At 37.4% G+C, this 23,537-nt stretch overlaps 1 protein-coding gene across 1 annotated transcript; it reads right to left on the bottom strand.

The window, feature by feature from the left end:
* Window positions 1–6,468: 6,468 nt before the first annotated feature.
* GPR123 (G protein-coupled receptor 123) lies at window positions 6,469–11,010 on the bottom strand (the record flags this gene model as incomplete). The annotated part of the gene is made up of 2 exons (XM_009888780.1): window positions 6,469–7,690; window positions 10,915–11,010. Coding segments are annotated over 2 exons (1,318 nt in total), but the record flags the coding sequence as incomplete, so codon positions are not given.
* Between the last annotated feature and the right edge of the window lie 12,527 nt (window positions 11,011–23,537).

Raw genomic sequence — 23,537 nt, 5'->3', positions numbered from 1 at the left:
ATTTTATCACATGGCACAGGAAGTAGCTCATTAATCATCAGCTTTAAGCATCTGTGATTCATTACACAGATCTCTAACACTTATGTTAATGGAATAGCTGACAGCACTAATACACTGTCATTTTCTGTGAGGACCAATATTATAAGCGATAGGCATTTTGCTAGTAGGTTTTCAGGTATTTACTGACTGCAGAGGAATCATGGAGTCATAGAATATTTTCGGTTGGGAGGGTCCTTAAAGATCATCTAGTTCCAACCCTGTGCCATGGGCAGGGACACACATCACAAAGCTCAGGTTACATACCCAACCTGGAAACACCCACAGACATAGTTGTTTCACCCGACTCCCCCTCTCCCCCATTACCAATTTGGTCTCAGTTTCTTCCCAACCTCCCAATTCCTCTTTTCAATTTTGTTACCCCCATTTCCCTCCCAGCTTCCAACCAATCCCCAAGCCAGCTTGTTGCAGCTTCCTACTCATACCAGCCTCTCTCCTTCTGGTCAGCTTGGTCCATTCAACTTGATCCACAGCTAAAAGCTCAATCTCTTATTTTTTGTTTCCTCTAGCCCCTCATACAAATCAGATAGTTCCCTCCTCCATTCCATCATGGTGTCTATGAGGGGGAGGCAAGCTGGAGAGCTTGACAGAGGAGAATCAATGCTCTCTGCTTTCCATCCTAACCCTAGCTGAGGGCAGCTGAAGTCAATGATTTATAGGGCAGGTCCTTTAGAGCCGCTGTAGTTTGCAGCCACAGAAGCAGTGAGTGTAGCCCCAGTCAAGGCATACATGTCCTCAGAAGAGGGGAGGCTTTTCACAGTAGTATATCAGGATATTTTTAGTGGCTAAAATTGACATCTGTACTGAATCATTAACTTTCTAGAAACAGCAAAAAGTGCCTTTATCTCTTTTTCGAATAGTCGTCTTTCCCCAAGCCTTCAAATACTGTGCCTTGAAGACAGAACTATTAAAAAATCACCAAAAGGTGTTACTGTGGACAAACATACTTTCCTCAAGCCTCTTTGCTGAAAACATTGCAGCTGTTTCAGCCAAACTCTTTAAAATCATCCATCTGAGGGCAGTAACTGCTGAGGGTATAAATCAAGCTCAATGGGTAACTTTCGGCTATGTTCTAATTAGTAGAGAACAAGGTCTTACAATGGAAAGAATCAGGGAATAAGTGACTGTAACTGCTTACACCTCAGTAACAAATGGGCTAACAAAAGAAAGTACTGTGAGAAGAATATGAATAATGTAAAAACCCCAATCATTTTTTTATCGCTTACTCTTCTCCCGGAGTTTCCACCTAACCCCCCAAATAAGCTCCTTCTGCTGCCTTCCTCGGGTGTTATTGAGTCCCTGGGAAGCAAATAAAGGAATGAATGAAAACACTGACTGTGCTGGACAACCTCGCTTGACAGTGCGCTGCAGGTTAAGGGGAACAGCTGGAGCGGAGTGACAGGCTGACGGGAACAGTCAGTCATTTTGTTGTTCAGACTGCAAGGCACTACGGAATTCAAACAGATCAAAATGTAAAGAGACAGTAGCACCTGTGGGGTATACAGACACCATGTTTACAAAAAACCCCCTTACCCCTCCGGCATGGTCAGCTGCCTAACCTTAAGGCAGGATATCTGTCTGAGGTTGAGCTGCTCTAGCGCTTGCAAACCAAATTTCAACTCTCTTTGCAGAGAAGTGAGCTCTATAATACTGCCCTGAATTCACTGATGCTTGTCACCTCCTCAAAAGCTCAAGTAAAAGGCGGGTAGGATAAGGGAATAGGGATTCATTTGCACCTTCGCAGACATAGTAACAGGAAACAAACCTCCATGGCTTATATAGTCAAGGTGATCCATAGAATAAGTTTTCTTAGCAATTCAATTGCTAATTAAAAAATGGCCAGCTGGGCAAAGCAAAAGAAAACAAACAACCAAAGCAAAAGCTCCTTTCTCCGTAGAGTTAACTAAGCAAGTAAAAGCTGCCTCGAGCAGCAACTTACTACGGAAATTGCTTGACTGAAGTCAGCCAGCCAACCTTCAAACCCAGCTGATGGATTCTGATTGATCCAGCTGCCTCCTGCAGCTTCTTTCTGAACTGTAGGATGCTGGTACAGGAATTTGAATTTATATTCTGGTAAGGAAGCTGCTGACCTGCTAATGGCTTCATCGGCCTGTCATTTTTGTCACAGGCAACAACATCTCAGTGAGAGTACAGGTGGTCTCTTTTACAGAGAACTGTACCCACCTTCCTTTTTTTCCATGTCCATGCAAAAAAGATTCTGTGTTAAAAAGGTTACTGGCCTGATTCTGATGACAGCTTTCATTTTCCAAAATATTCAAATGGACGCACCTCATCTGTCAGAAAATCTCTTCATTGTAAAAGGCCATATAATTTACAGCAGAAGCTACCTCCAAATTAGTGGAGTCACAGTCAGCTTTGTAAGCCTTACTAGTGTCTGTGCAAGAGCAATTTCAGATCTTCGTGGCTTCCAGGACACTTAGACCCATGTCCCCACACATGATGAACCTGAAGCAGCTTTGTGAAAGAGCATCCGAAAAGGTTTCCTCCAAATTGGGCTTTTCTGATAATTGAATTCATTAGCTGAAATGAGAGTGAAACAGCACAACCAGGAAATTTAGGTAAGCTAATTTTGCCTGGATTTGCCTGGATTTGGCAGACGTCTGGAGGCAGCAGACCTACTAGGCAGGTAGTTTAGGCAGAGAGCTGGAAGGAGGAGGAGTTGCACTGCTTAAAGCCACTTCCATTAGGTTTATCCGCCTTCAGCCCTTAGTGTTCAAGTGAAGGCTGCCCAATTGCCTGCGTTGTCTGTCAAAGGTGGCCTTGACTTTGCTTTAAGCACAGACTTTGCTTTTGGTTTAGACAGCAAAAATGCTTTAGGGCTGCAGTGGAAGCTCCCTCGGTGCATTAACATCTGGATAGGGTGCCCAAAGGGCAGCTGGCAGGCAGCTGTGTGGTGAAGGAGAACATGTGTTTATGGTCACCGACAGCAACTGCTCACAGTCGTGTTAGTGCAGACACAACCAACAGACTTCCTGGGAACAACACATATGATCAGGCATAATGTGCAAAAATGTATGCTTTATTTTAAACCCAAAATTCTTTATATAAGGCTGGGTAGGAATTCTTCTTGTAAACGGTCTTAAAACTGAGTCACTTAGATCTGAAATTTGGTCATGAAAACTGGAACTTCTGTATGTGGAGAAGAACACTACAGCATCACAGCATATTTTTGTCCTGGCAGTACTGTAATAAGCACCCTTCAGATTTCTGTTGATTGCATCGTTCTCCAAAAATTATCTTTTTTGGATTATATTTCTCTTGCTTGATCTCGGGCAAAAAGTGAACTGTAAAAATCTGTTCAGTCATTTTTATGTCATCAATGAATCACCAAAACTAATGATGACTTTGAAGCATGTTACAATTCTATGTCCATGAGGAATTTACTAGGACAATACATCTTTTATACTCCAGTTATTTCATTGACTTTATTTTTATAGGAAAGAAAATCAGGTAAAGTAGTAATGCTTCACTGACTATAATTGACCAAAACCCCACAATAAAACAAAGCCGGACTCCCAAAGCATTGAAATTATCTCATTTATCTTAAGGAGAAAAAAAAAATCAAAAGCACAAAAAGCATTTTGGTCAAATTTGATGTTACAAAACATTTTTATATTTATTTAATATCATGTTCTCCTACTCTGTAGTTATACTGTATATTTTCTGAAAAAATAATATGCAAACAGATTATTGCATAACACATCTCTTCCAAATTAGCCCGGAAATATCCACTAGATTAATTTTTAACACAATAAGAAAAGTGTTTTAATATTTTACGTTTAAATTCCAGAGAGTTTTATCACATAAGATATTCTGTGGAAAGCAGCACCTATTTACTTCTTTGTAAGCCTTAATGAAGATGGAACTAGCCTCTCAGACAAAATAACAGAGGTGATTAAAACACAAGCTGAATAAAGCAGCTCACCAAGTGGGTTCTTGCAGAGTGAGTACTTCACTTGGCTGTGTGTGTGGAATATTTTGCATAATGGTCTACAGGCCTCCTAGGATTTTGCTATTACAGAATATACATATACATAGTGCTGAGACACAGAGAAGTGGTATTTCACATTATGTCTATGCTTGTTTAGGGCTCACTGTCTATGTGGAATGACTAAAAGTGATAGTAAAAAAAAATAATTATTAAACAGAAAATATTTCATTATGCAAACAAAGAAAAATACTGTATTTTAGTTTAGAGACAGTTCAAGCATATACAGCATATACATAATAAAGCTCAGGCGTGGATTTTTTTTCGTATTAGCTAAAGAAGCAGTCATGAAACTGTTGTATATTGGCTTAAAACTTGACAACCACCTAGTGCATTCTTCTTGCTCACCTTTAAAAATACACAATCTGAGATGGATACATTGCACCGCTGGATTTTACAATATATATTTCAAATTTACAAAAATACAGAAAAACAAGATTTCTTGCACTCAGATACTGAGCATTAACCCTTTGAGTACTAATTCCCACCTGCAACACTGCAGAACACATTCATCTGACTTACATGTTTTTATAACATTCTAACAATTATAACTGTCATCTTTATGTACACTATTAGCAAATGTATTCCTACATATTAAAAAAAAGGTAGAGGCTAATAAACTGCTAACAACAGAAAAACAGTGGGTTGAAGTATGTGAAGATTTCTGCAACATATACACAGAAAATCGCAGACTGATGATCTTTCCTACATTTCCTGATGAATTTCCTACTTCCTCTCTGCAGCAATGTAGCAATTACATAAGGCTGCGTTAAGACATGACAGCAAACTTTCTCATGTGGCCATACAGAATTGTGCTTTTTCTCTTATTTATAGATGCACTGCTCACTTTCCACTGTAGACATTTTCATCTCAGCTCTATGCTCCTATTCACTTTCTGCGATTCATTATTATTCTTCACCCTTCCTATTTGAAAAAAGCAGTTTTATTTCATATAGGCATAATTATGATGCAGTTCTGTACTGTGAGTTGATGCTTTGTGTCCAGATGTTCACGGAAACATGAAAAAATTTCTTGCCAAGAGCCTTGTTAACAGAGAATGGTACTGATCCTGGAGTGCCCTACAATTCAGCAGAAATCATGAACATAAAGAACTTCTCTGAAGGTCACATTTGCATTAAAGGATGAGGACGATCTGAAATTTGCTAGGGGAGGAAACGAGTTTTCAGAAAGCAAGTGGTGAAATTACTAGATGGACTCTAAGAAGGTGTGGTTTTGGAAAATGACTGAACTTTCTCTTTCCTGACAACTCTGGACTACATTGATCATGTAACTAAATAGACAATATCATATATACAGTGTCTCTGAACTAGAATAAGCTATTTTAAGAAAATAACTGTAGTCCTCAAAGAGTTAATGATAAAACTGCTCTACCTTAACAGATGTGGAAAGGTTTTTGTGAAACAGCTTACAGATTTGTTCAAAAGGCATACTTTACAAAGAAGTGTAAAACTTGTTGAGACAATTGCTATTACACCGCACAGTGTCACATACGATGAGTAGTGCATGCTCTGTAAAGACATTAGAGTGGACCCTTATCAAAGCTATCATATAACCTTATACAAAGGATTGTGCCACTTAAACTAGTGCAGAGTGATTTTTTTTCTGTAGATTTATAATGCTCTAGATTAATATCAATAGGGTTTTTCACAGCCTTGTACAACACTTTTTTTTTTTGCTCTTTTTTTAACACATGTAACACTAGAAAACAGCAAATGGTATATCCTGACATATGTCATGCAAAATACAACCAATACAGCACCATAGATGTAACAGAGACATTACCTAGCACTTCTCTCCAACAAGAAAAAGGACAGAACAGAGACTGTACATTACACGACTTTACAGGCCATATGCTACAGAAGATCTTTAGAGGCAGTATCACTTTTGTAGATCTAAAAAGCTGTAATTTTATAAAATCCTGTTTATCATTTCTACCATAGTCACTTCTGATTAAAATCCATGGCACAGTACTAATATTTTGCTACAAAAATAAATAAGTAAGAGTTTAAGATGCTGATATGTTTATAAAAAGTGTCTGAAGTTACCACACAACAAAAATGAAAACAATGAATGAAATGATGTATTTCTAAAGAAATGTTGTTCTGTGTAACAAAAGGATATTGCCTCTCATATTCAATTGTCTAGACTTCATTTTCTAATTACCTTTCAGAATAATTTTATAACTTTCTTTTAAAAATAACTTCACTTTAAAACTGTCGCTATCTCTCTCTTTTAGACTCTTCTTAAGAAAATGGAAATAAAGATGGCAAAGCTGTACAATTTACGGTTGAGCTACACAAATATGTCATCTTATTTAGTTTGGAATAAAAACAAAGCTAACGATGGTTTAGGGGAAAAAACACATCATGATGGCCCATGAACTACACAGTAGTTTCATTTTTCCAAGGGCCAGTTTTGATATTTCCTGTACTATCTGAGCTGTATATCATGGCTTCATGCATGTTTCCCTTGAGAATTCCGTTGTGATTCGTCGTATTAAACGGCAATGACTGTGTCCGTGGGTGCATTTCAAAATGAGCTGGATGGTGCACAGTGTCACTTTCTGGCATTTTAGCACAACTATATATTACAGTACTTGCGTCGCTACTCTCAGGCTGGTTGACAGTAGGATATGGATCACTTTTTGAGCAGCAGGCCCGTCTGTGACCTGACTGGCTATCATGCGTACTGTGGGGACTGTCTGTATGTGAGCTGTGGATGCTGCCATCGATACTTGAAGGAATGTGATAGGCGTATTCTCTTTCACCTGCAGACCTGTGCCGACTGAAATAACGTGGCTTAGTTCTGCTTTTCAGACATCTATGAATGTGCATATTGGGTCTGAAGCTTCCCTCGTTGTGGACATGAATGTGAGCTTCATCATCAAGTAGCTGATCACAGTGCATTTTTGCACAACACGGTGTCACAGGCGAAAGGCAGTTAACATGATTTTGAACGGCTTGTAGGTTAGTAAGTTTGCAGTGGCTAGCCGCTGGATGATTAAACACAGCCGATTTGTTGGGACACGGGGATTCCTGAAGACAAGGTGCATGAACTTGAGTGTCACCATTGACGTTAACCTTTGGGCGCACATTAACTTGGACAGAATAGGTGTTTCTTCTAGATGGGCAACAGGACCACCAGCAATGCCACACATCATCTCGCTTTGCACAGTGATGGATCAGGATGAAAAGCCCCAAGGTCACACAGAAGGCTCCGTAAAGACAGCTAAATATCATATCCAAGAAATGACCTTGGGATACTGCAAGGGCTCCAAAGGTCCAAGTGGCAGTAAACAGGAACAAAGTGAATGCTGCGGCTCGAAGCTGAGCCTTAAATGAATGCTCATTTTCCAATAAGGAAGAAGTAATCATAGAGCAGGTTGCCTGGGGAACGGACACAGAGTCTGTAATATGAGCATGGCCCACCTCAGTACTTGGCATCCTCTGCGGATCTTCTGTCTTTTCCTTTAGCTCATACTTGCGTTCAGGATGGCGCTTCAGTTGCACGTATGTGCAAAGAAAGTAAACACAGGTGACAAGCACAATGAATGCTACTGGCCCATAAAAAGCACCGAGGCTGGGCTCCCATGCCATCCAGCAACTGAAAACAACAAAAAAAGAGAGTCAAGAACATTTTATAGCCCGCATTAGATGAGATGGCAACCAACTGATGTGAAACTGGGCTTTCTGACCAACTTGTGTGACCCAACAGTGTCTCAGAAGTTCAGATAGGGTCGTTGTGGAGAAAGGGAGTGTGTCTTTAATATCAATTAAGCTGAGGCATCACTTTCGTATTTTTTAACAGAATAATAAAATGTCTAGTATAATTTACAGTTTAAAGCTGAAAATTTCCAAGAAATGTAGGCCAGTTTAGAATCTAGAATTGCAGTGAAGTATAAGACCATTTATGTCAACCCGTTTTTCTACTATTGAAAATGTCAGCGCTAATACTTTGATTAAAAAGCAAATGAGGCATAGTTTATACAATCTGTGTGAGCAATAGAAATGTACAGATTTCAATGGTTTGTATCAATGAACATTGATACAAACTCTTAAGCCTGAAGATTGTTTTTACAAAATTTTCACGTTGCCAAGGTAGAGAACAGCCTGAGTAATAAGAGAGGCTGAAAAAAGACTTCCCGTTGAACAGTCACCAATTTCTACAGTGAGCAGACCCAAAAGATGTATGCCATTTCTGAATTCTCCACTGTTTCTGAAATTCCTGGGAGTTAATTTACATCACTTTGAATGTCCTCAGAAAAATTAAGGAAATTGATGGTCTCTTTGTGATACACTGGTAGCATAATATTATTGCAGCGTGGATCTGGAGCATTATTTGCTAGGCTTTAAATAATATAACCGTAACTGTTTTAGAGCAGCTTAAAGTAGTTCACAGGCCAGTACGAGCTGAGTAAGCCTCAGTCAGCTGCATAATTTAGTAGCAGTCTAACAGGACTGTCCTGAGGATGAATGATCTAATCAAATAAACATGGAGGAAGAAAACAATTCAGGCTAATGAAATCCCAGATGGAAAGTGGGAGAGCTTGGGTCGGGGCAGAAGGAGTATTTGCCTAGTTTTTACTCTTCTCTATGATCTGCTTTTAGCCACGGTTACAGACAGGGAACTGAGCTGGCGGTATAAGCTAGTACAGACATTATTAGGTTCTTATACTCTATTGAATGGATTTCTGGAAAGAGGAATAAGTTACTTTCCTTATCTGTTGGACTAGGACAAGAAGTAATCGGCTTAAACTGCAGCAAAAAAGATTTAAATTAGATTTTTCAAAAAGTTTGCTAGCTGTTAGGTCAACTAGGATAATAAGCTGTTGGAATAAAGTGTGGTCTATCCATTATCAGAGCATTTAAAGCACTTACTGTCAGGAATGGTTTGGATATAGCTACTTTCCCACTGGGTCAGAAAGACAGACCAGGTGATCTGTCATGATCCATTCCAGCTTTAAAAGTGACACTGTGTGACACTTCATACTCATTTAGGCATGTGTGATTGGTTGCAGTCCCTCCAATACAGCGAAGAACCTTCTCCGATATCACATTCTTGCCAAGCCAGGAATCGTCTACCACTTACTATAAAAAGGGCAGATAGAATTGTTCTCCGAGGCTGAGAACCTCTCAGCTAAAAAGAGGCAGCCCCACTGGGTATTTATCGCAAGAAACTGCAGAATAACTTCTTTAAATTTTTAAAATCTGAACCTTAAACAAAAACTTGCACACATTTATTAATGAACTGAGACACACTCCAAGGAGTATATATTTTGCTGTCAGACATGCACATGAAAAGATTCCCCGAAAGATATCTGTGAAAAGATACGTAAGTTACCACCTATGTTTAATTAGATAAGCAGAGAGCACAAAGCTACATGAATACTTGAAGTACATTTGAATGCTGCATATTTGATGCAAAGTGGAGAATGGTATGCTCCCTGGTGGAACAGTCTCTTGGGATGCACTTATTTCAAGTGGAATCTCATTTTGGATCACTTAAAAAATCAGTTCCTTAAAAAAATTTCAAGTTTGTGCATCTACATTTACAGTACTAATACTATTAAAAATGAATAAGGCATATAACTCACTCTGCTGTTGTTGAATTAGAAGCTGTCTTTTTACCCAGTCTTATAACCATCTCTCACCTGCGCCTTGCTTTTTGTACAGGTGGTGGTACCAGGTATTGATTGGCTATGATTAACATGATTAAAGAAGTATAACCTCCGTAACTGTGCCAAAATGAAAAATGTCTCACATTTATGAACATAAATAATTGAGTCTTTTAATATACTGTTGATTATAAGTGATTGTCTAATTGGATAACTTTGAATAAATAGATGAATATGAGTTAGGCCCTAGGCAGAGCAAACAGTTAGCCACGGTATGTACTAATTTATTACCAGAATTTTAATTTCAATTACCTATAAAAATGCCTTTAAGGAGCCAAATGCTCACTTACAAACCATCCTCTTTTGTTTCCACTTTTCTTACCCAGAACATAACTAGTTTCAAATGTATTACAATAGATGCCCAAAGAAGTTACTGAGAGTGACGTCCTCTGGAGGACTATGGCTGGCAGAGCACTAATATATCCATTAGTGTGCCAGTCATTGCCATGCTGATCATTTACACAGAATGTATTTAACTTTGCAGTCTGATTCATTTTCTGTTACACTTCTATGGAAAGACTTACTGTACTTTATTGATATCTCATGTTTCGTGCCAAGAATTAATAACAATGTGATGCCTGGACAGCTCGTGGAGGTATACTGAACACTAACACGCTAGTACACCAGAGGGCTATGTCAGGATTGCAAGACATTGTGACTGGAACGTTTCTAGGTGGCTAAAATCCAAAATAATTGGTTTTTAAGGGAGGTGTGGGTGTGGAGGAAGGGGAGGAGGGATTTTTACTCTCCTTTTTCACATAATTATTTGTAAATTACTTTAAATAAGTCACCTGAAGGATATAAATTCAAGGTAGATAATGAACTGAAAGTATTTAATTAATTAGTAGCTCCATTAAATATGCTATCCATTAGGTATTTTTAAAGTCCTTTCCACCCATTCAGATGTAAATGAAGAGTAATTCTGTAAATGAAAAGTGATTCTATTGACCGTAATGGAGTTGAATTAGTAGAGGTGAAGCAGCAAGCCCCAGATTAAGACATTGCTCTTTCATAGCTATTATTTAATAAAATTTCATAATAAATGTCATCCCAAATGGCATGTCTGTACCCTTTATTAAGTCAGTTACATTTATCAGCATAAGAAAGAGAGTATGTTTTCCTTAAAAGTTTTATGATAATGGTTTATACTTACTATGGTGCATTGCCTTCAATCCCATAATTATTGATATTGGTTGCTGCTGTAATCCCACATATAATAAAAGGAACTCCACCACTAATCAGGTAAAATCTGTTGAGAGATAATAACTGATATTTTAATTTGCCTTACTTGTAGTCGAATACTGCTTTTTAAATAATTTTACCTTCTCAAAATATCTTCAGTATACAATATTGCTGAAACATTAAACATGTCCTTAAAACCAGAAAAGCAAAGAATGAAATATTGTCACAATAAACACTGTACTTTATGAAGCAAACAGCTTAATATTTAATGTTTATATGGACCCACTTTTAGCAATCTCTTGACTTAAGTCTTTCGTAAATGTAGTTGCTATCGCAGTCCCATGAAGAACAAAACTTTGTCTAATGAAAGAACCTACATCCCAAATAAAGTTATTCCACTCCCCTAGATATTTGTATTTAATAGTTATTAAATATGTAAGCATTATAAATTAAAAATATTCAGACGAAGCAGCTGTATTCACTTTAACCTGAAAATGTTCCCAGGGAAATTCAGGGAAATCACAGAAACATTTTCCTAACTCCTGGATGACAAAAGAAATGAAGTTCAGTTTGGCAAAGAAAAAAGGGACAGTCCACTTGGCAAAATGTTTTTCTTCTGCACAGAGCAGCAACCTGGAGAAATCAGGAGGATTAAACATCCCTTTGCATATACCACACTTTTCTTCACTCACTCAATACACAGCCTTGCAAATGCATTAAAATGTGAGGGCCTCTAAGACTTCAGCATGATCTCATAAATATCCAAGAAGAGTGTTAAGGTTAGCGTTAATCTTTCTGTAAAGACTTGTATTCCAAGACTGAAAGCACATAGTTTCACACCCCTTTAACTGGTTAAATGCCATCGAACTACTTGGAAGCAGCAGTCATTCAAAATGTATGATCATGAGGCTACATTAAAGTCCTAGGGGATGTCTCACTGAAGTTGGCATCCTGCATTCCTATGTCCAAATTCAGCAAAATAAACCATCGTCACATTTTCCATTTATATAAGCAAAACACAAAATTATGTATGGAGGACAGCACTTCCACTGCTGCGGTCTCTGAGGTGGAGAGCACCATCCCTGTGCATGTGAGGCTACAGCTGGAAGGAATGCTGCTCAGTGACAAAGGGGAAAATGTTCAACCGCACCTAGAAGCTCAGCTGATTCTCTGAACATCCTGACTCATTTCCTGGTTTAACCAATGCTCTTCTGTCAGTAGACAAAATTAGTTTCTCTTCAGGCCACTCCTCTGGTGCAGGAAACAGTATGCAGGGATACAGACACTTCCACTCACTGCTATTATGTTGTCCATCACGACTAAGAGGAACTTGGTAACCTGTGGGACACATTGCAACCAGAATCTGGCCACTAGTTTTCTATGTGTTATAAATACTGGGAAATTTCACAGCCTTTGCAAGGCAGGATTTTTACAGAAACAGTTGTAGTAAGATTAAATAAATCAGCATTTAAATCAAACCCAGAATTAATTTAATAATTTCTTAACCTCCTTTCCCCACCTCCTTCTGAAGCAGAATTAGAAGTCAGGCCTTAGAAAATTTTATGTTAACATTTACAGCCAGTCTTTTTCCTAATGGTCTAGGCTGTAAACAGAGCAGAGAAAATCATCTTCCACATTCATAAAAAAAACCCTTCAGATTTTATAACTTCAAAGTCATTAAGTATGTATTTTTTTCTTCAAACTTGGCTTATTCTGTAGAGCTCAACAAATTCCAATGAACAAGCTGCCTCCTTACAAAATCCATTCATTCACTGCAGTTTAATGATTGTACATATCTTTTGACTTGAGCATGTTGAATAAGGTAGCTTAATAGCTTATTATTATTTTTAACAAAGACATGTTCAATGACATTTTTGAAATTCAGGAAATGACTAGGGTAAGCAATGAGGCATAGAAAAGTTAATCCCAAATTATCTATGAAATAGTAAGGAGCAGAAAAATAGGAATACAGAAGCAAGTATAAGAAACTGCACTTCAAACTCATCTGAAGTGATTACACCATAGAATTTACCTACAAAGCAACCTACAATTTCATTTTTTTGCAGTGTTGCCACTTTTTACAGATTGGATACATACATTTAAATCATATCCTTATCTAACATCTCAGACAAGCCAGTATTTGGGTGTTAGATAATCTAATTCATATCTCACACTTTCAGCAGGCTGCTGAACACTACAACAGTAGCATCAGATGTTCTGGAAGCACTTAGCTACACAGTGCTTCAGAAATGTGGCAAAATCGAGCCAAATTCCAGTCCTGCTCATTGCTAAGAGAAAGAAAATACATTCTAGAAATGACATAAGGTGAAGTCAAATGGTTTCAGTGTACCCGAGGTGCACTGTACTGATATCCAGCACAGCACACTGCCTGCCTTGTCTCATTGAAAAAAAAAAGTAAAACAGCAAATAGAAGTGACAGTGTATACAAATGATTGGTCATTGGTGGATTTGAGATTCTTGAAGGGTGAAGGGAAAAAAAGTCTGCCAAATAGAAGAAAAGACAGCAAGAGAGGAATAGGATTGAAGTAGAATGAAGAGAAAATACAATCAAAGAAATGGAAGTTAAATTGTAACAGTAGGATTTCATACTCTTGCCCACTTGTGTGAGCTCATGGACACCTTAAACAGCATATAAAGATGAAAAGACCACACTGGGAAGTCACCAAGGAGAAGAAACATTGTTCAAGAAGATCCATATATATGCTAGTTGTGAGGCAGTACACTTAAAATAAAGAAATTAAGATTAGTGTTTCCAAACATTAGTCTCTATGCAATCATAAGTTTTTGTCAATTTCTTCTTTTTCACCTAGATGAGATGATTAGGACAAATAATTTTGAAGAAAACGCTGAAGTAGAATTGATAGGGCATGAATAAAAAGTGAAGAAAATGCAGATAATAAATAGATATCCTTCATACTTCTAGAAGACCTTTTATGTAAGAGAATCAAAGTGCTTTATAACATTAATTAATTTAGTCTTACAGCCCCCTGTGTGGTTGATAAACATTACTATCCCTGTCATACAGATGAGAAAACAAGCAAGGAGAGATTAAGTGTTCAAGGTCATGCAGAAAATCTGTTTCAGAACGAGACTTCTTAATTTCCTTCCTATGTTTAAACGCAAGGCACTTCTCTGTTACTGTAAATGAAGGGACTTCACAAATCATAGCATCCAGGACTTTGTCTCCAAGCCCAAGAAACACAATTGCCTCTTTGTGAGTTTAAGCAGGAGCAAGACGAATATAATCTTATCTGAAGGATCCCCTGGTTAGGGTGGTTCCCTCCCAGTATTCACTAAGCCTTGCCAGTGACTGACTGCCTGTTACTCCCTCAAAGCCTGACTTGTGGAGGAGGAGTCTGTGTGTGCTGTTCCCTGTGCAGCCCTAATACCAACATCCGCTGCTACTTCATATAGTGCTGCCTGGGCTTGTACGCAGGGCAGACTGTCCAGAGCAGTTAAAGTGGTACCAAGGGTTGTAACTGGATAGATGCTGGGTTCTGTTGCTTTTGCTGCTGCAGCCAACTTCCAGTAATACTCATTCACAGAACAATAGAACAAAGCAGTACTGGAAGGATGAACCTTGCAGATTGAGCAAGTACATGCCTTTCAACCACCTCCACCTCCCCCCCCCAGTATATTTTCTTATTTTGAAAATAATGATCAACCTTTTCTTACACTGTTTGCCTGACTTACATTCACTACTTTGTCTCATGACGACCTTTTGGTTTTAAAGGTCTATATACTTTGGTTCAGTAACCAGCTTTTGTCTTCCTATTACCTTTTCTACTTCTGAAGTAGTTTTCTAACTTTTCTCATCAAGCCAGTGGGCTGTCTCCTCTCCACAACCATGCAGTAACTCAGGACCCGGAGCCAGTTTCATCTACTTGAGTTACTCTTCTACCATTCAAGAATGCAAACGATGATACTCAGGCTACCAACAATGCAACTCTAGGCAGCATTAAGAAGACAGAAGAACCCTGCTCTGACAGATGTGACTGTTCTGATGAAGCCAGCGAGCACAGAGGGTTTGGTTGGAGTCAAGATAGCCATGCATGCAAATCTTTAAAGACTGGGAAGCCACAGGGAGGAAATTAAAACTTTTTTTCCAGCTAAAATTTGATCTTGACAAGCAGTTAATTTATACAATATTTTAAAATTGTTTTACAGGGAAAACTGTAAACTATCTGTGGGATGATTTGGGGCTTTGAAGCAATTGCCAAGCTGTTGTTTCAATAGCCCTTGGGAAGAGTTTTTAAAATTCGTACATTGTTGTTGCTGGCCACCCAGGGATGTCCTGATGATTGCTAGCAGGCTTTCACATCAGAATACATTTATTTACTGAAGCTCATTCTATCACGTCTTTACTAATATTGTTATCCAAGCTAATTAGATTAAAGCTAGCCTGGTAAGTCTCAGCATGCTGCACTCGCACCTCTTAGCTGCAGCGTAGGCAACACCTACGGCCTGAAAATCAGGCTATGCAGACACGCCGAAATGATGTGCAGTAGTTTGTGGGGGGAGGAATCATACTCATTGAACATTAGAGGGAACCCCCGAGTTCCTGCTGCAGCTGCCTGAGACCAGTAAGTACAAAATTTTTTGTCACATGCACTGACATAAACACAAAAAACCCCCAACAGAGCAGCAGACACAGCTTGAGGTGATGTCCCTCTGTTGACATCATGGCTTACTGTTTTCCAGCTTCCTTTCAGCAAGAACTCCTCTTGTAAGGCGAACCCTACCACAAAATACTAGGAGCTACATAGGCAATCTGATAGAAACAGGATAATGTCATCAAGAATGACTGCAATAGCCTGCAGGCAGCATCCATTCTGCTAACTTAACATACAGTATATTCTTCTAAGTTGATTTCCATAAATATTACTCAGTAAGTCAGCAAGTAAAAGGAGAGTTCTACCCAGTGATGAATTTCTTGCCTGAATGTCTGGCTATTCTCTAGCCCAAACTTGTTTCCAGATTAAGAACCTTGACTCTGGAATGAATTCTTCCAAAAGGGAGCAGACCTTGGCTTTGTGGCTATAATGCAAGACTGACTTTAAGGTTTTTTTTGTGCAGAGGTTGGCAGAATGGCCATGTATGAGGAAGTGATTTAATAGCTTCAAACAGTCTTTATTGCAGACATGACTCGATTAAAATGTATGTACATTTAAAAGTATTCCTCTCTGTATGCACAAGTCTAGAAAGGTACACGTTAGATATATAAAGATACCAGCGAAACATTATTTTTTTCCTTTTTCCTCAGTACAAAAAAAAAGATTTATCTATTTAGCTCTACTTACTTCCAGGGTACAGTTCATAGAGGAAGAGATGTCAATCTATTAGCCACTTGCAAAATAAACATGAAAATAAAGAGGAGCCACAGCAAGATGACTTTCCCCTTTATTTTTCCTTGAGCTGGGATTAGATTTTAACATCTTTGTGAAAGTAATCCATATAGAAAATGGTCATTAACTTCGGAGCTAACCAGATGCCACAGTTCAAGTACCCGGCAGGCAGGCAGACAGATAAGTAGCTGCTCTGTAGAAAGCTGAATTTATGAGCCTGATTTTCAAATTATTCTTCCTGAATTTTTCATGTATCACATAATTTCATGGTCCTTTTTCCTGGGAATTTTGATAAAATAAAAAAAAAGACTCTGTAGAAATGATAGGATTTTGAAAATATACTTTTCATTTAAAAAAAAAAGTTATTTTGAATCCTGTTCCCAGAAAGTCTTGACTTATTAACATATTTACAAATACTGTGTTAGTTTTGCTTCATGGCCTTGCTGAAGAGAAATAGCCTATGTTTCTTAAGCCCTTTTTCCCCGTCTGCAAAGTAGAATATAAACATGGAGAATACACTAAAAAAACCCTCTCACAATCTACTAATAATGCTACAATAAACTTTAATATCGCAAGTCAACCTCTAGAAGATAAATAATAGCAGAATTAAGAGTTGTGTGAAAGCTCTATTTAGCACCTTTATGTGGCAATATTGTTATTCTTTTTAACTGCCTGTTTACAGTCCATTTTTTTCCTATAAAACATTTCATTCATTCAGCACAGAAGGAACAAAGATCACTGGACATTTTTATATATATCCCTTCATTTATATATATACTCCTTCTTTCCAGATCTTATTGCAAATAAAGAGCTTCACAAACATTAAGTCATCTTCATAATGTCCTTGTGAGAATGTGTATAATCTCCATTTAGAGGCAGAGACTAAAACACAGAGATGAATGACAAAACTATTAAGAAAATCACTGCAGATTTGTTTGCTCAACTTAACATGTCCAGGCCTCCATTTGACAAAATAACAATTTTTTATTAAAATTGGCCACGAGGTAGGAGTTTAAATACTTTGCTGTATCTGCCCTTAGAGACTCATGATATGGGGACCTGGACAATAAAGCGGGAGGAATGTTAGTCAGTGTCAGAAGATATGAAACCTCAGCTATCGAACAGCTTCAAAAACACTTCCCTCTCACGTGAGCCCACTGCACTAGATATTCATACTGAGCTTCTCTTTCTTTCTGCCTACGTCAAATGATGCCTCGTGCACTGCCAGCTAGGTAGTGTAAGAGTTTAGGCCCTGCAAGTGGATGTGTCAAGAGGATGTGCTGAAGCTATTTCTAGTCAACTTGGTTAACATCCTTCACATCTAGTGTAGCCATTATGTCTACTTCAGTATTTTGCAAATGAAAAAGAATTTACAGGCTGGCAGTACAGTTGCAATTTGCTGTACCATGACCCTGTAAGACAGTCTGAGGCAGCAGAGACGACAGAGAAACAAAAATGTATATACCCAAAAAATAAAAAAAGAATTTGAGAACTCAAAAAAAATCTTTAGAGAAAATTCAGAAGAAAGAGAAGGTTTTCAAGGTTTTCATTTACATAGAGATAACTGTATTGTCTCTTGGTGAGCTAGACCAACGTGAAAAGACATTGTATCCAAGAAGCTAGAGGGACCTTGCCTCTTTTTTTTTTTTTTCTTTTTTATAGGACAATGCCTTGGGGGCTGTTGGAAATCAAAGAGAGAGATGATTCTTACAGTGCATTCCATGCTGCAGTTGAGTACTATTGACTTCTACCACTCCTCAGGCATAATGAATATATAACGTAATTCAGGGTAAGGAGGTATTCGTGCTCAATGTACTTCTGAAGGAAAGAAGTAAAATATTAAGCAGCATGTTGATGAGAAAGAAAATATTAGTATTTCTTAAAGAATCTATGTCTTAAAAAGTTTAAAAAGAGCATGGAGCTCATAGAGGGAAAACTGTTTATGTTAATGCTTGAAGAGAAATAATAGGAGGATAAATAATACTCATGTGTTGAGTATTTTCTATCTGCACAATCATTTTATCCCTAGGAAACACAACAGGCCTTTCAATTCTGTTTCCACAGTTAATTTCTAGTAGTAAAATGGCTGATACTCTTGTTCGGAGCAATTCATTGCTACCTCATTTTTCCAGGCATTTGACTACTCTGGCATGGAACTGTTAGCTGAAATTATTTTGCAGTTCCAGCCTACTGAATCAAACACAACTGCTTCACCGAGCATCACAGTACACCTTTGGAAAGTCAATTACCATCAGGGTGTCCTTCTGCCTTTTAAAGGGGAGAAAAGAACCATTAACCTATCAACCCTCATCAAGACAAGAAATTCTGATAACAGCCTATATGTGACAATGCCATTTTATATAATATGAAAGTGAAATGAAAAGTAAAGCATGCAAAGATAGTAAGAATACTTGCTGTACCCTTATATTGTCACATATTTAATACTCAATTCACATTATATTAGTATAAATGTTTTATGACTGTCAGTAGATTCACCTTGAATTTTAAATAGAAAATATGGATTTCTTTGGTTTTACTTGATGTAATATTTCATTAGGCCTGCCAAGGAACCAAATGAAAGACTAGCAGGAGGAAATATATTTTAATTTGGATCAGCTGTGAAAGTCACTGACAGGGGGTTCTGGTCTATGTTCTCCTATGACTAAACTTTGAAATCATATTTTAAAAAAGGAATTTATGTCAATCCCATATTTTATTATGGCAGTCACCAGCACAACCCCCTGAATCCTCCTGTGTTTTGTGCATTGTTGAGTTTGACACATACTTGCTTTGTAGGCAATGTTGTTGTTTTTTTTTTTTTTGTCAAGAGGAATGAAATTTTTAAGAACTACTGCGGAAGAAAAAGCAAATGGACCAGTCAAGTCCTTGTTTTGTAATTTTAACATCACCTGAAAATACACTATTTTCAACTTTCACAGGAGTAGAACTTCTGGAGAGTTTATTCAGAGGTTATTTATTCCCTGCTTGGTAAATTTTTGGGTTTAGGTATGAAAAGTATTTGTTGTATTAAAAAGAGATATTCTGAGACCTTATTTTTTATTCTGAGCTATATTGCCAAGTTAGAGCTGAATAATTTTGATTGAATGAGTTGCAGAGGTATTATGTGAAACTGTCCATTTTCTAAAGAATAAGTTTTATTTTCTGGTCTTTTGCTGTACAAGCACAGAATGATTCAGAAGATATTCAGGACCAAACAGCCGATGTCATGAAGATAGGGACATGACTGGTAGACCCAGGTCGCTTGTTCTTAGGTTTGCGCAGCTGAGCATTTATGACAGATGTGTGCAAACAGATAATGAAAAGAGAATACAGGAACTCCTGGGAAATATCTCTAGGGAGGACACGTTAATTCTCTTCTCCTAAACTCATATCTTCTTTTCCTTTTTCTCTTATACAGATCAATGATCTTATATGAAGGGCAAGATCTTTGCCCCTAGTGCCAGAGGGAACTGAAATCGTTTAGAAGGAAGAGAAAAATTCAAGAAATACTCAAGAGATGTGAATTTCCACAAAACCGGCATTGTTAATTTGCACATTTGTTTTGCAAGCCTTGTGTCTTTTGATGCAATATTAAGCCCCTGTTCCAGAGATCAGGTCATAAAGAATCTCACCTTTCTCTACTGAACTTTTATGTGGGCACAGAAACAACTGAAATGTGAGGTCCTACAGATTTTGTCTTACAATTATCTTTGGTGTATGAAAAGGTATAGGGTCCTCTTGAGATCTTTCCCATAGTTATGCCACCTCTCTATCATTTCAGCCTTCCCTTATGTTGAGATATTTATCTTTGTTATTCACCTGCCCCCCTAGTCGTGTGAAACTTACGGGCACCTAATGACTTCTATCCATCTCAGGTTGACTCGCCACGTTATTAGACACGGAAAGTCTCAACGATAGTCACATACTTAAACAAACTGTTTCTTTAAGGAGATTATAATATAAATAAGAATGAATTTCTGTTTTCCTGTTACAGATAATTATAGGCAAAATGTGAAAAATATAAACTTTAATGGTCCAAAAACTAGCAGACATACAGGAATTTTAAATTCACTGTTTTCAAAAAGCGTCCTGTTTTTTTTACACTAATACCGCAATTTTTACTTCAGTTTACTGATTCTTGAATGATAAATGTTAGTATTACTACTTACAGAGAGAAAACAGTAGGAAGAAAGCACAGCTCCAACAAGCTAAAAAGCATTTTTATCTTTTTTGCTGGCCCTGAAACATTTCAAGCATCTTATAAAGCCTGTTTGATTGATACAGGCCATTAAAATAATGTGTTTAGGAAATTTAACGTTGCCCCATGAAATCTGCCATTACTGCCAAAAAAAAATTGCTTTTCTTCAATGAAAATGAAAATTACAGCTTCGCACATAATTGTATGCAAAACTGCTGAATGCATCAGCTGGTTTCTGTCACATAACAGTGATTGGGTGGGCACTGTTATACAGAGTACTCTCAGAATACTTTAAAATTATACATGTTCTGGCCACCGTGTAACATACATATTCTTAATAATTAATAGATTCATATTTAATATATTCATATGTCCTTATAAAGTGCTTTCTTATGAGGTTTACAGAACAATGGTAAATTTCATCTCTTTCCCTTTTATGCATACACTTGAATAATACCCACCCACAACACGGAAGATATTTTTATACTGTCTGTGTATGGATAACATATGGAAGTAGCTCTATTGGCTTTTAAATATTAAAACTTTAAGGTATTAAAGCATTCTTAGTGTTTCTGAGGATGTTCCCAAAAAGGCAATAACCCCCCATCTTTAAAGTACTGTTAAGGATTAGGTGCTACATCCCCAAAATTAAACAGAGATAGTGTTTCAGGCTTCTACATCTCTGGTTTTACAATTATGCGCTAATCACAATTTACTTCTACCTTCCATCTACTTAGGTAATTGGGTTTATTTTCAACTGCATGTATCTAAAATCTAATCACAGAGCTAGAGCAAGATGTATCCTCAGGCAAAGTGAGAGAACAAACAGTCTTGTTTAAGACATGAAGAAACCACACACTAAATAAAAATAATACCATTTTGATTATTAAATCTTCTTGGTCTACGAGAAGCATTCAGTCACAAACCCACAGGGCCATTTAAAATCGAAAAGCATTTACGCAGAAGATCCATGGAAACCACAAACCTCTTTCTGTTGAATCTTTCCAGTTACCAAGCTTTTGTCATTGACAAATAAAATCCACATTTTTAGAGAAAAGATGAAACAGCTCCCTGAAAGGAATTGTTTCTGATGTGAAAAGCATGCAAGCAGGTTTTGAATTCCTCTAAAGTCTACAGTCAGTGCACAATAAAGGAAGGGACTCTGTGCTTTATTTTGGTTCTTATTTTAAAATATGTTTATTAATTTTTTTAATAGTTCTAATATTTTTAGTGTTTGCCACAGGTCATGCTTTAAGAAGTTAAGAAAAATTAGTACCTCAAACCTCAAAGACATGATTTTCATTCACATAGAATACTGCTTTCAATCATAAATTAAACCATACAGAAGCAGTTTCGGGTGAAGATAGTGCAAGGAACAGATGTTATCCTAAGATATACCCTAAATGACTTGACATATTGATTCGGAAGGCACTACGCTGTCTCTTTGTTTACCAAGACTGCACAATGAAAAATCTAAACCAAAAGAATAATGTGTAATGTGTCTGTATAAGTCAAACATAAGGATTTTATTTTTTCATATTTCTACCCTCATATTGTCTTTTTTTACAAATACTTGCAAAAAAAAATAATCTCAGTACTTATATGGAGCAGCAGAACAGAATAGCATGCCTGCCTCAAGAATTAACTTGCACTCCACTAGAGTTACTGAAAATTTATGTGCCAGGAATTTAAAATGGGAAGCTGCAAAATATAGCTCAGGTAAAAGCCCCAAACTATTAGGATGAAACATTTTAATTTTTTTCCAACCATAAATTTTTCTGAATATCTATTACCTAATCACTTCTACATATTGACTTAAAATTCCTTTTCAGAACAAGAAGATGTATCAAAAATGTTGGCATCTACCATAAATGATAATTCAGTTTTGCAGCGGGCCACATTTGGAACAGTATCTATAGTATGTGCAACCACTACTTACACCTCAAGGGACTCATACAGAAAACATTAGAAATCTAAAACATAATAATTTGATTAATTGTAAATAACTACTCTCCTTGAATTGGTAATTTGATGGTATTCCAACATTTTTTAAAGCACATTTTATTACTTCCTGTCATTTTTCACTTAGGAATCCTTAGGAATGACAGCTTCATTTACATAGAATCATAGAAGAGTTTGGGTCAAAAGTGGTCTTCTAAGGTCATCTAATCCAACCCCCCCTGCAATAAGCAGGGACATCTTCAACTAGATCAGGTTGCTTAGAGTTTTGTCCAACTTGTCCTTAAATGTTTCCAGGGACAGGGCATCTACCACCTCTCTGGACAACCTCTTCCAGTGTTTCACCACCCTCATTGTGAAAATAATCTTGCTTATATCTAGTTTGAATCTACCCTCTTTCAGTTTAAAACCATTACCCCTTGTCCTATCGAAACAGAATCAGAATCCTCACGGACTGTGACAGAATGAGATGGCCACTACATGATGAGTTTCTTTTGCTATCCCTTATATTCCCTCATCAATAGTTTAGATATACCATGTGCAATTTGATGAGAATTACTTGTGTTTACAAACATGATATTATATATATTTTACATTATGCACCTATGAATTTTAATGATGTTCTGTTAAACTCATGGGTTTCTTTTAATGGGATTAAGAGTGATTTTTTGTGCTTTATTTCAGACTAGGTTACAGCCCTTACATTTCATGTTCATGGTCCATTCAAAATGAAAGCTAAAAGGGAACAGAACTAGGATGTACAAAAGAAATAAAGTCATTGGAGATTTTCAAAACTTAACTGGATGAGGGTCTAAGCTAGCTTTTAAGTTGGATCTGCTTTGAGTGGAGAGTAATACTGACTAGATGATTTACACATGTTTCTTGAAAACTTATTATTTTTACGATTCTTTGACTAACTTATTGTTCATTGTTATCTTTTCAGTCTTATGAAGGTCCATCCATACCAGCTGTCAACGCTGAGAGAAGGGCTCTTAAGCCCTAATGCTCTTCTAGTTTCTTTACTCTTTAAACTGAAACATATGCACTATTCTGTGTAGACTGATTCCCAGG

The sequence above is a fragment of the Charadrius vociferus genome, unplaced genomic scaffold (assembly GCF_000708025.1).
Source record: "Charadrius vociferus isolate BGI_N301 unplaced genomic scaffold, ASM70802v2 scaffold436, whole genome shotgun sequence".
Lineage (NCBI taxonomy): Eukaryota > Metazoa > Chordata > Aves > Charadriiformes > Charadriidae > Charadrius > Charadrius vociferus.
The sequence above is the reverse complement of the archived record's forward strand: the minus strand, read 5'-3'. Positions and strand labels throughout refer to the sequence as shown.